This window comes from Leptopilina heterotoma, unplaced genomic scaffold (assembly GCF_015476425.1).
Source record: "Leptopilina heterotoma isolate Lh14 unplaced genomic scaffold, ASM1547642v1 Lhet_275, whole genome shotgun sequence".
Lineage (NCBI taxonomy): Eukaryota > Metazoa > Arthropoda > Insecta > Hymenoptera > Figitidae > Leptopilina > Leptopilina heterotoma.
Window position 1 is genome coordinate 1458764 of NW_025110983.1, and position 14298 is coordinate 1473061.

Here is a 14298-nt window from a genome sequence, read left to right on the forward strand (position 1 = left end):
TATTTATTTCGAATATAATTTCGATTTCTACTTTATCGACTCGTCTCGAGTAAATATGAATATTTCCACCAATCACGCGCGAGCACTTGGAATTCTTCTCTGGTTCCAAGGGAAATTTCTTGTCGTCTTCTCTCGACTCTCGCCGGTGTAATTTAAAAGAAAATGGATAATAATTTTGAATTATTGTTTTTACAGGACTAGTTTATCCAAGAGGCCGTTTAATAAGAAGAAGAAGCAAAAAATTGGTTTTTAATAAAGATAAATCGTAAAAAAAACTTAATCTCCATTTGGACTTGCATAATTCAAGTTCGAAAGAAAACTGCTCTTTAGCTCAATTTTTTGGTAGGTATCTTCATCAAAGTAAATTTCTAAAGGCAATATTTATACTTTCAATTTGGAAGATTGAGAGAAATAGACTAATTTTTGTTTATTTTGTTTTTGTCCGTTTGTTCTTGTATTACAAAATTTACGCCGCGTACGACAATAATCAAAACTAAATTTTTTGTATATTTCTCTCATTTCTGTTTTCTCCTCTTTGTCGTCTATTTTCCACGTCGAAAAACATGAGTGAATTATCACGTTTCTAATGTTTGTATAATAGTTGCTAACATGATGAAATATGAAATTTATCGTTGAAATTTAACAAATTAATTAAATTGTCAACAAACCGCATTTATCATTAACGAATCAAGTAAGTATCAATATTTTATTTTTAATTCAATAAAATCTAAATTCCCCTGTTTTGAGGTTAGAAAAATAAATTTTTAAACGTTTGTTTTGTCCTAATAATTCATTTCTAAGTTTAAAATTCTACATCTCGGGATTCAGAATTTTTAATTTCTAAGATTTAATTTTTTTGTTTTAGAATGTAAACGAAAATTTCTTTAATTAATAAATGTTGCTTTTCGTTTCGATTTATTTGAATGTAATTTATTTGGTACGATATAATTTATTTGGTAGATATAATGTTATAAGGACTATTTTCATCATTTAATAAAAAGTAAACAAAAATTATAATATAACTGACATTTCTCGTGTGCAAATAATTTTTCGTGGTGAGAGAAAAAAATAAAATTGCTGTTTCTTATTTCTTTAAGCAAATGATGAACGTGCATCTGTGATTTTCTGAATATTGTGTTTTGAAGGTGTTAGAAAAAATTTCATTGCAAACACAAATATTATCGGTAAGTAAAAATTTTAATTTTAGTTTTTATTACAAAAATTTATTATGACATTGTTAACGGTAAATTTTAAGGTTAGGTGAAAGAAATAATGAAATTTATGACATTAAAGAATTAGAAAAATTATAAATTCTCTTTTTAAATTATAATTATTTATTAGTTAGCTATTATAATGTTAATTACGATTAAATAGAATAATTATGGTTTATTGCTACAATTAATTATAATTATTTACTAATTATGTACAAAATTATTTTTATTTATAAAAAATAGAAAATTGTTAATTTTCAAAAAAATTATGATTAAAAAAATTAAGAAAATTAAGTTATTAATTATTAAAATTATTTAATTATATAACTATTTCTGTGCTATTAATGATATAAGTATAGTTATTTAAACAATAATGATAATTTAAATATATAATATTAAAAAGATTTAACTAAAAATTGAAATTTTTCAGATTAAAAGGGAGAGAATCAAAAATGTTTTCGAAACTTTTAATGGCGAACAAGTCATGGAGACGACTTCAGAATATAACGAAAATTGAAAAATTCTACAGTTCACAACCATCGCCTCGTATTGAGACGAAAAGAAAGACGACAAAAATTTTGGACTCAAAATATGAAGTTGGCAATGTGATTGAGGGTTTCAAAGTAACGGAAACATCATCTGTTGATGAAATGTTTTTACACGCAATAAAACTCGAACATTTAAGAAGTGGTTCACAATATTTGCATTTACAACGTGACGACAGTAATAATGTATTTTCCACTGGTTTTCGTACGACACCATTAAATTCCACTGGACTGCCGCATATTCTCGAGCACACCGTTTTATGTGGCAGTGAAAAGTATCCCTGTCGTGATCCATTCTTCAAAATGCTACGTCGCTCATTGGCGACATTTATTAATGCAATGACTGCGCCCGATTATACATTTTATCCATTCTCCACTCAAAATCCCAAGGACTACAAAAATCTCATGTCTGTCTATCTTGATTCGGTTTTTCGACCAAATCTCCGTTATTTGGACTTTTTACAAGAAGGTAAATTTTTTTACAATTATTACTTATCAGGGATTTTTATTAAAAGTACTGGAGAAAATTAAATTTTTAGAATTTATAAAAAAATTATAAATTTTTGTGTTTTTTTTGGTTTGACTAAAACTATAAAATTGCCAAGAATTCTAATACAAACCCTTCAATTTTTTCTATTTCTAACAATAATTTCTTTTTAACTACCTTAATTCTTTGAACAACTATCATAAAATTATTACTTTTAAATTATTTCATGAATAATTTTACTTAATTTCAAAATTAATTGGATTTCAAAAGAGTTGCGTTTACAATCTTCATAAATAGATGAACTTGAAAGATTTCAATTTGAAATTTTAGAAAATATCAATTTTTAATGAATTTAAATAGAAATTTAAAGAAGAACTGATTAGAAATTCAATTATTTTCAAAAGTGATAAACTTCTTCGCATAACTTTCAATTATGTTCAAAAAATTTTTTTAAATTCTCCTCAAAATTATAATTATTTTTATAAATAATAAAATTCTTCAAAATTCAATTATTTTCGAAAAATTAAAAAAATAAAAATTTTAATAAAATTTCACAGGAATTCAAATTAGTTACCAATTTTTTTTATAAATTCGGACCAATTCAATTATTTTTAATTTTTTAATTAAGTTTCTCGAAAGAATTCAAAGAAATTCAGAGAATTGAAAAAATTAGTTCTGAGAAATTCAATTAATTTGTAAAAATTTAAATAAAATTCTTTTAAAAATTCTATTATTTAAAAATTTCTATTATTGAATTTTTGACAAAACTCTTTACAAGATTTAATTAATAAAATTGTGGTTTTAATAAAATTTTCCGGTACAATTCAATTATTTTCAATACAATTCTTCTTAAGAATTTAATTATTTTTACTTAAATAATACATTTTTTTAATGGGAATTCAATTATTGAAAAAAAGAATAAAATTCTTCCTAAGAAATTAATATATTTTCATAAATAATAAAATTTTTCTCGAGAATTCAATTATTTTTAAAAATTTAAATAAAATTATTCACAAGAAATTAATTATTTTCATAAATAATAATATTTTTCTCCGGAATTCAATTATTGTCACAAATAAAATTCTTCACATAAATTCAATTCTTTAAAAAAAGTTTTAATAAATTTCCTTGCAAGAATTCAATTATTTTCATAAATAACAAAACTTATCGCAGAATTTCAATTATTTTTTATACAATTTTGAATAAAATGATAGAAAATTGAATTTATTCTTTATTCAATTATATTTTAAATTTTTGATCAAATTCTTCATTAAAATTCAATTTTAAGAAATATTCAATTATTTAATCAATTTGAAATTTTTGTATTTAAATAATTGAATTCTCGAGAAATTTTCTTTAAAAAATTGAATAAAAAATGAATGTCACTTAAAATTTTAAATTGAAAAATTGAATAATAATTGAAAAATAATAATAACAATAATTAAAAAATTCAATTATTTTTTAAAATAATGGAATTTTTCACAAGAGTTCACAAGAGTTTTTATTTAAAAAACTTTTAATAAAATCAAATTCAAGAATTCAATTATTTTTAAAAATAATGACATTTTCGCTGGAATTCAATTATTTTTAAAATTAATGAAGTTTTCGCTGAAATTCAATTATTTTAAATACAATTTTAATTGAATTCTAGGGGAAATTAAATTATTTTTAAACATTTTTTAAAAAGTTTTCGAAAAAATTTAATAATATCAATAAATAATAAATTTTTTCATAGAAATTCAATTATTTTAAATACAATTTTAATAATATTCTTCTTAAAAATTCACTTATTGTTTAAAATTTTGCAAAAATTTAATTATTTGCAGAAATAATAAATTTTTAATTAGTTTTTCAGAGAATTTTTACAAGATTTTTAAAAATAATTGAAATTTTCGAAGAAATCAATTAAAATTGTATTGAAAATAATTAAAATCCTGAGAAGAATTTTATTATTTATGAAAATAATTGAATTCCTGCGAAGAATTTTATTATTTTGTGTTTTAAATTGAATTTTTGCGAAGAATTTTGTGAAAACTTTTGAAAATAATTAATTTTTTTGCAAAGAATTTTAGTAAAAGTTCTGAAAGTAATTTAATTCTTACTATATGAATTTTATTAATTTTTTAAAATAATTGTTTCCCTGCTAAAAATTGTATTATTTTCTAAAAATATTTGAATTCCTGTGAATAATTTTATTATATTTTTTTGCAAATAACTGAATTTCTATAAAGAATTTTATAAAAAGTTTTGAAAATAATTGAATTTTTGACATGAATTTTATGAAAATTTTTGAAAATAATTGAATTATTGCGAAGAATTTTAAAAAAATTTCTCAAAATAATTGAATTTTTTCGAAGAATTTTGCTATTTATTTATAAAGTTAATTGAAATAATGACCACAATTTTTTTTTAGATTAAAAAAAAAAATTATTTATTATTATTATTATTATTATTTAAAAAAAAAAATTATATTCAAATTTTTTTATATAAATACTTTACTAGAATTTAATGATTAAGTTTCAGTAGATTAATTTAAAAAGAAAAATTATTAAAAAAGTTAGGAAACAAAAAGCAAACAAACAATTTTTACCTTTCTGTTTATTTTAATATTTTAATTTAATAATTAATAAATTAGGTTACAGACTCGAGCACAAGGATGTGAACGACAAAACATCGCCAATAATTTTCAAAGGCATTGTTTTCAATGAAATGAAGGGTGTATTTGTTGAGAATCAAAATAGTTTTATAGTGAAATTTATAAATTTAATTCTACCGAGTCATACGTATGGTGTTATCGCCGGTGGTGATCCACTTGAAATAGTGAAACTCTCACACAAGGATCTTGTTGATTTTCATTCGTATCACTATCATCCATCGAATGCACGTTTCTATTCGTACGGTAATTTTCCATTGGAGGATCATTTGAAATTTTTAAACAACGAATATTTATCATCAGTGAGGGCAATTGATTCAAATGTAACGTCCGTACCATCGGAGAAACGTTGGTTAGAGCCAAGAAAGGAGCATATGTTTGGAAGACACGATCCAATGATTTCCGATTCCGAAAGACAGAATTCAATGGCAATTGGCTTATTGTGCAGTGATATTAACGATTTACAGCTGACATTCGATTTACACGTTCTCTCGCAATTATTACTCAAGGGACCGAATTCGGCATTTTATAAAAGTCTCGTCGATTCTAATATTGGAACTGGTTTCAGTCCCGCTACTGGTTTCGATTCACAATTAAAGGACACGCTTTTCATTGTTGGCTTGCAGGTAATTTTTAGTTCTTTTCGTATTTTTCTATCTCTTAAAATTATAATCATTGTTTATTTAAATTATTTTAATTATTTATTTATTATTTCAATCAATTATTTAAAAAAAATTGATTTACTATTTACTACAATTTTTTACGTTACGCTATCATTTGGGTCCTTTTTTAGATTTCAGCCACTAAAAGCTCTTGGTTTTTTTTACAATTTCCACTACTTTAAATTTGCTAAAAGAAATAAAAAAATTATTCTCAAAAATTATAATCAAATTCTTTAAAACGATTCAATTATTTTCAAAAAATATTCAAAAATTCAATTTTCAATAATTTTCATAAAATTTCGCTAAAAAATTCAATTATTTGAAAAAAAATTGATAAAATTTTGCTAAAGAATTCAATTATTTAAAAATTAAAATTCATAAAATTTCGTTAAAGAATTCAATTATTTAAAAATTAAAATTCAACCAAAATTCAATTATTTTCGTAAATAATAAGACTCATCACGAGAATTCAATTATTTTCAAAACTTCTAATAAAATTCTTTGCAGAAATTCAATTATTTGCAAAAAATAATAAAATTATTCACAGGAATTTAATTATTTTCAAAAAAAATAATAAAATTCTTAGCAATAAAACAATTATTTTTAAAAATGAATAAAATTCTTAGTAAGAATTGAATTATTTTTAAAAAATTATTAATATTCTTATCAGGAATTCAATTATTTAAAAACATTTCAAAAAATTCTTCACAAGAATTTAATTATTTACCAAAATTAATTGAATTCTTTACAGGAATTGAATTATTTTTGCAAGTAATAATTGAACTCTTCATAGAAATTGAATTATTTTCAAATATTAATAAAATTCATAGTAAGAATTAAATTACTTTCAAAACTTTTACTAAAATTCTTCGCAAAAAAATCAATTATTTTCAAAAGTTTTCACAAAATTCTTGGCTGGAATTCAATTATTTTTAAAAATTAATCAAATTTGTCACATTTATTCAATTCTTTTTAAACACTTTAATGAAATTTTGGCGCAATAATTCAATTATTTTCATAAATAAGAAAATTCATCGGAAGAGAATTCAATAATTTTTAATATAATTTTACAGAAATTGATCAAAAAATGTAATTATTCTTAAAAATTCAATTTCAATTCCTAGAAAAAATCAATTATTTACAAAAATATTAGAATTTTTCACAAGAATTCAATTGTTTTCAAATATTTTAATAAAATTGTTGAAATGAAATCAATTATTTAAAATACAGTTTTAAATACATTTTTTCTTGGAAATTCAATTAATTTAAAAATTTCTAATAAAATCATTCGCAAGAATTCAATTATTTTCAAAAGAAATAAAATTCTTCGCAAAAATTCAATTATGTTAAAAAATTTAAGAAAATTCTCGTCAAAATATCAATTATCTTTATAAATAAAAAAAATTCTTCTCTGAAATTCAATTATTTTTCAAAAATAACAAAATTTTTCACAGAAATTCAATTCTTCTTAAACATTTTAATAAAATTTTTCGCAATAATTCAATTATTTTCATAAATAATTGAAATTCTTCTCAGGAATTTAATTATTTTTAAAAATTCTAATAAAATTCTTTGCAACTATTCAATTATTTTCATAAATAATAAAATTCATCGCAGGATTTTAATTATATTTAATAAAATTTTACAGGAATTAATTTCAAATATTTTACTAAAATTGTTCGAAAAAAATCAATTTTTAAAAATTTTAATATAATTCATTAAAAGAATTCAATTTTTTAACAATATTTCAATAAACTTTGATAATAAAATTATTAATTAAAAATCTTTAACAAAATCGATTATTTTAAAAAAACATTCAAAGAAATTCTTCAAAAGAATTCAAATATTTTTCCAAAAGTTTTTTAAGATAATATTTGGGAATTTAATTATTTTTAAAAATGTTGATAAAATTCTGGTTCAATTTTAAGAAATAATCAATTATTCTATAATTATTTAGTTTTGTATTTAAATAATTGAATTCTTGTGGAACTTTTCTAATAAAAAATTGATTTTAAAATGAATTTCAGCTACAATTTTAGATTAAAATTGAATATTAAGAATGCGTTATAATATAAATTTTTAGAAATAGATAAATTTTCAAATGTTTTTAAATTAAAATTATTTAAAAATTTTAATTCCAGTGGGAAAATAAATAAGTATTTAATATATTTATTGAACGGAAATTATTCCAGTAAAACTAATTTAATTTAGAAATTATGAAAAAATTAATCTTTCGAAAAATTATAATTAAATTTTTTCAAATATAGAGAAATTCTCTTTAAAATAAAACATTATTTAAATTTCCATTCAATTGGAAATTTTGTCAAATTGAAAAAAATTTTATATTTGAAAAAAATTCATTTTTTTACTTTCAAAAATTATTTTTAAAAATAATTGAATTTTCGAAGAATTCTAACTAAAAATTTGGAAAATAATTGAATTTTTGATAAAAATTTAGAATTGAATCTTTATTACCAGGATAAGAAAAACTGACTATTTTTTTTTTGGAAATCAGGAAAATAAAGAGTCAAATTTTTGTCAGTTTTCTGAGTTGACTAAAACGAGTTTTTTTTAGTTGTCAAATTTAATTTTTCGATAGCCACTTTTTTTTACTACTTTTTTCAATCTAAAAACTACTTTTTGCTACTTTTTTAAAATTAATTATTGAGTGCGAAGCCGGTAGCTCTTTAAATAAATAAAAATAAATAAATCAATAAATTTAAATAAATAAATAAATTTTTTTATTTAAATTTATTTATTTATTTATTTATTTAAATCTATTTAAATAAATAAATTTATTTATTTAAATCCATTTAAGTAAATAAATTATAATGATAACAGCAGCATAATGAAAATACTATTATTAAAAATTTGTTTGTAATTTTCAAGGGAATGAGAGTGGAGGACTTTCCAAGAATGGAAAAAGCCTACGAGGAAACAATACAAAAAGTAATGAAAGAGGGTTTCGAGAAAGATCACGTGGCCGCTGTTTTACACAGTATTGAATTGCACGTTAAACATCAGTCGTCGAATTTCGGTATGAATCTATTGTTCAATATAATGCCACTTTGGAATCATGATGGCGATATTATTCAATCGTTGCGTATAAACGATGCTCTCGAGAGATTTAAACTTAATTTCGCCGAGAATCCTCGTTACCTGCAAGAATTGGTGGAGAAATATTTTTTCAAAAATACACATCGTTTAACATTAACAATGTCGCCAAATGAAAAACATGGCGAGGAATTGGCAAATGCCGAGAATCAATTGCTCGCGGAACAACTTGAGAAATTAACAGAGAACGAGAAAAATGATGTCTTCGAGAAGGGACAAGAATTACTCAAATATCAGGGAAAAACGGAGAATGTTGAAGTACTGCCGAGTTTGATGATCGAGGATCTTAAGAAGGATGTAGAGAGGTGAAATTTTCAAAATTATTTTGTTATTAATATTTATTATTATTATCATTATTTTTATTATTCCAAGGCTCGAACCAGTGAAAGTATTTAAAAATAAAAAATACGGAATTTACGGACCAAAACTAAAAAAAAATTATTGAAGAATTTTATTATTTTTCTAAATAATTGGATTTTTCAAGAATTTTATTAAAATTTTTAAAAATAATTGAATTTTAGAGAATAATTTTATTATTTATAAAGATAATTATAATTATAATTATTATAATTATTTTTAATACTATCATTCTTTTTATTTTTCTAATCATCATCATCATTTTTTTCAGATACAACATTCAGGATCTAAAAATGAATGGAGTTCCAGTTCAAGTATCACTACAGCCAACAAATGAAGTCTGTTACTATCGCGCTATTTTAAATACTAAAAATCTATCGCCCGAATTGAAGGATGTCCTGCCAATTTTCAATCAAGTTGTGGCAAAAATGGGCACCGAGAACTACGACTACAGAACTTTTGATCAAATGATTCAGCTAAAGACTTCGGGTCTTGGTTTCGCGAATCATGTCGCCGAGCAACCGACAAGCGTGACATCCTACGAGGAAGGTGTGCTAATTGAATCATATTGCCTGCAACAGAATTCAAAGGCAATGTGGCAATTTTGGGAGGAATTATTCAATCGAGTGAAACTCACTGATCAAAAGCGATTTGAGACTTTAGTGAAAATGAGCGCCACCGATTTGACCAATGGAATCGCTAGCGCTGGACATCAGTACGCTCTGAGTAGCGCTGCGAGTTTGGTAATATAAAATTTGTAAATTAAAATGTACAGGGCTCGAACTAGATTCGTAAATCCCGTAAAAGTCTGTAAATTTTTTTAAAGTCCGTAAAAGTCCGTTTTTTTTTTGTAAAAAGGACCGCAAAGTTAGAAATGATTGCAGAAATTCAATTATTTTCGAAAGTAATAAAATTCTTTGCGGAAATTCATTCATGTTCAAAAGATCCTTTAAATTTTCAATCAAAATTTCAATTATCTTTATAAATAATAAAATTCTTCTCTAAAATTCAATTATTTTCAAAAACTTTAATAAAATTCTTAAAAAAAAATTATTCAATTATTTAGAGAAATAACAAAATATTGAATACCTTCTTCAAACGTATTCAATTATTTTTTATAAATAGTAAAATTCTTAGCAAAAATTCAATTATTTTTAATACAATTTTAATAAAATTTCATGAAATCAGAATTTAATTGTTTTTTTTAAATTTTTTATAACATTTTTCGTAAGAATTCAATTATTTTCTAAAATTTTAATAAATCCTTCGAAAAAATTCAATTATTTTTATAAATAGTAAAATTCATCGTAAGAATTAAATTGTTTTTCATAAATAATAAAATTCTTCTCTAGGAAAATCAATTATTTTCAATACAATTATTAAAAAATTCGATTCTATTTAATAAATTAAAGAAATTTTTCAAAAGAATTCAATTATTTTCTAAAAATGTTAATAAAATCAGAAGAATTAAATGTTTCATTGCAATTAATAAGAAACACGATTATAGTAAAAACTTGAAAGAAATTGTTTATATAAAATTCAATTACTTTGAAACTTTCAATTAAAATTATTAAAGAAACTTCATTATTTAAAAGAAATTCAAAGAAATTCTTCAAAAGAATTTAATTAGGATTATGAAACATTTTGATAAAATTCTTCCCAAAAATTCAATTATTTTCATAAATAATAAAAATCTTCGAAGAAATTCAATTATTATCAAATTTTTTAATAAAATTCTTTGCAAAAATTCAATTGTTTGGAAGTTTTTTATAAATTGTGTCTCGACAATTCAATTCTATTTTCATAAATAATATAAATTTTTTACAGAGATTCAATTATTTTCGAAAATAATAAAATTTTTTTTATGACTTAACTTATTTTCATAAATAATATAAATTTTTTACAGAGATTCAATTATTTTCGAAAATAATAAAATTTTTTTTATGACTTAACTTATTTTCATAAATAATAAAATGTTTACAATAAGTTAATTATTTTCAAACACAATTTTCATAAAATTTTTCGACAAAAATCAATTATTTAAAATGATTTTTATAAAATTCTTCGCTAGAATTCAATTATTTAAAAAAAAATTAATAAACTTCGCCGTAAGAATTCAATTATTTTTAAAAATTTTAATAAAATTCGTTGGAAGAATATTTTTAAAAACTTTTATAAAATTCTTCGAATCAATTCAATTATTTAAAAAAATACTCGGCAAAAATTTCAATTATTTTCAAAAATTTTCCTCAATTCAATGATCTTCAAATATCTACTATTTTAATTAAATTTTTCAAAAGAATTCAATTATTAAAAAAAATTTTAATGAAATTCTGCGCAAACATTTAATTATATATAAAATAATTAAAATTTCACAGGAATTCAATTATTAAAAATAAAATTTGTATCAATTTTTTTGAAAAAAAATCAACTATTTGGAAATTTTTTATAAAATTTTTCGCGTTAATTCAATTATTTTCGTAAATAATAAAACTCATCTCAAGAATTCAATTATTTTCAAAACTTTTAATAAAATTCTTTGCAGAAATTCAATTATTTGCAAATAATAATAAAATTATTCACAGAATTTCAATTATTTTCAGAAAATAATAAAATTCTTAGCAGGGAAACAATTATTTCTAAAAATTAATAAAATTCTTAGTAACAATTCAATTATTTTTCAAAAATTATTAATATTCTCATCAGGAATTCAATTATTTTAGACATTTCAAAAAAATTCTTCACAAGAATTGAGTTATTTATCAAAATTAATTGAATTCTTTACAGGAATTGAATTATTTTTGCAAATAATAATTGAATTCTTCACAGAAATTCAATTATTTTCAAATATTAATAAAATTCATAGTAAGAATTAAATTATTTTCCAAACTTTTACTAAAATTTTTCGCAAAAAAATCAATTGTTTTCAAAAGTTTTCACAAAATTCATCGCAAAAATTCAATTTTTTATAAATATAATATAATTCATCGCAGGAATTCAATTATTTTTAAAAATTAATAAAATATTTCACATTTATTCAATTATTTTCAATTAATTGTTTAAAAATTTGTTGATAAAATTCTTTATGAGAATTCAATTATTCAATAAATAATTTATTTTTGTATTTAAATAATTTAAATTCTATAGTTGGATTTTCTAATAGAAATTGATTTAAAAATGAATTTTAGTTAAAATTTCGAATAATAATTGAATATTAAAAGCATGAATTTTGAGAAATAATTGAATTCTAAAAAGGTTTCAAATTGAAATCTTTGCAAATTTAAATTGTTAACTAACAATTCTGTGAAATTAAATTTTTTTCAAAAGGTTTAATTTTTTTTTTGAAATTTTTTAAAGTTGTCATTTTCTAATATATATTTTATTGAAGAATTGACGAATAATCGACATTTTTTTGTAAAATTGAATTGTAAACAAATGGATTTGAAAATTCTTAAAAAGAAACTTTTTCGAAAATTATTAAAAATAATTGTTTTCAGAAGAATTTTAGTTGAAAATTCTAGAAAATTCTAGAAAATAATTGAATTGAAATGTTGAAAATAATTTTGAAGAAGTTGCAGTAACAAAATTCTTATAATATATAAAATAATGATTTTATCAATTTGCCATTTTTAATTATTATAAAACATGAAGAAAGCGATTATTCCGAGTCGAAAACTCGGAGTGATCGATCTCTTCATATTTTATAGTTATGAAAAAAATGTATAGTTTTAAGTAAAATTTTCTCTTATTTGACTCGCACTGGTTATATTTTTTTCAGTAATAATTAGTCCGTAAATGGTCCGTAATTTTTTAGTTTTGATCCGTAAAGTTCGTATTTTTAAATATTTTCACTGGTTCGAGCCTTGAATTTATAAAATTTATAGAATTTATAGAATATAAGATTTATAGAATAAAAATTAATTTTCTCATTTTTAAAAGGTGAGTCCAGTGATTAAAATGAAGGAGAATCTCTCAGGCCTGGAATTCATCACTCGAATGAAAAAAATCGCCCAACTCGACGACATGTCATCAATTTTGGAACAAGTTCAAAAAATCGGAAATCAAATTCTAAATAAATCTTGCCTTCGATCGGCACTTAATATTTCACCAGAAAATAAGGAGGAGATTATTGAAAATCTCGATAATTTCTATAAAACTCTCGATGGTACACCGACACTTTCACAAATCACCAACTCCCCAATCTCTTCAATTGAAGAAACAGGAATTCATCATTTAGTACCATTTTCCGTGAATTTCGCCTCAAAGGCAATTCTCACCGTTCCCTATACAAATCAAGATTCACCGATTCTCAGTGTTCTGGCGAAATTGCTAACAAATAATTATCTACATTCAGAGGTGAGGGAAAAAGGTGGCGCTTACGGTGGTGGTGCAAGATTATCATCAGACGGTATTTTTGCATTCTACTCATATCGCGATCCAAATTCAATAAAAACCCACGATATATTCGATGGTGCTTATGATTTTTTGAGAAATTACAAAATCACCGAGAGAGATTTATTGGAGGCAAAACTTGGATTATTTCAAGATATCGATTCACCGATACCGCCAAGTAATCGTGGCTTAATTAAATTTCTCTATGGAATCACGTACAATGATATACAAATGAGACGCGAGAGAATAAAGAGTGTGACGAGGGACGATATTATGAGAGTGGGGGAAAAATATTTGAAACCAAAGGCAAATAATGTGAAAGTTGGAAGAGCATTGATTGGACCGAAGAATGATGATTTGGGAAAGAGGAACGATGTGAAGTGGATTATTTCCAATGAAAATGAAAATTAAGTACTAAGTGAATTGTATATTGTAAAGTTTTTTTTTTTTTATTAATAAAGAGAATTTTTTTTTAATTGACTAAATTTCATTTTCCCTTAAAACTTTACTTTTTTTTATTATCATCTGTAATGATGTTTTACTTTTAGATAGAAATGAAAATGAGTAAAAATATCAAAAGAAAAGTAAAAGTAAATATTTGTATTCTTTATTTTTCTTACAGATTTTTTATTTGATTTCTAAAAAACAGAAAATGTAAAGAACAATAAAAATGGATTACGAATTATATTTTAAAGACGCTCTGAAATTTTTTTACGATTCACAATGGATTTTTAATACGCCAGTAACGGAAATATTAGTTAAAAATTCATTAGACAATTTCCCCGATGGTTGGCTTGATATTTTGCAAAATTTAAATAATGATGAATTAAATAATTTTGTTGCTGATAAAAAATACAAGGTAAAAACTATTTTTCTT

At 22.0% G+C, this 14298-nt stretch overlaps 1 protein-coding gene across 1 annotated transcript; it reads left to right on the forward strand.

The window, feature by feature from the left end:
* Window positions 1–512: 512 nt before the first annotated feature.
* LOC122503973 (presequence protease, mitochondrial) lies at window positions 513–13897 on the forward strand. Its single transcript, XM_043614780.1, has 7 exons — window positions 513–691; window positions 1098–1184; window positions 1642–2225; window positions 4879–5522; window positions 8448–8977; window positions 9301–9772; window positions 12969–13897. Exons 3-7 carry the CDS (start codon window positions 1664–1666, stop codon window positions 13830–13832), a joined length of 3072 nt encoding a protein of 1023 aa, XP_043470715.1. The 5' UTR covers window positions 513–691; window positions 1098–1184; window positions 1642–1663; the 3' UTR covers window positions 13833–13897.
* The last annotated feature ends 401 nt before the right edge of the window (window positions 13898–14298 follow it).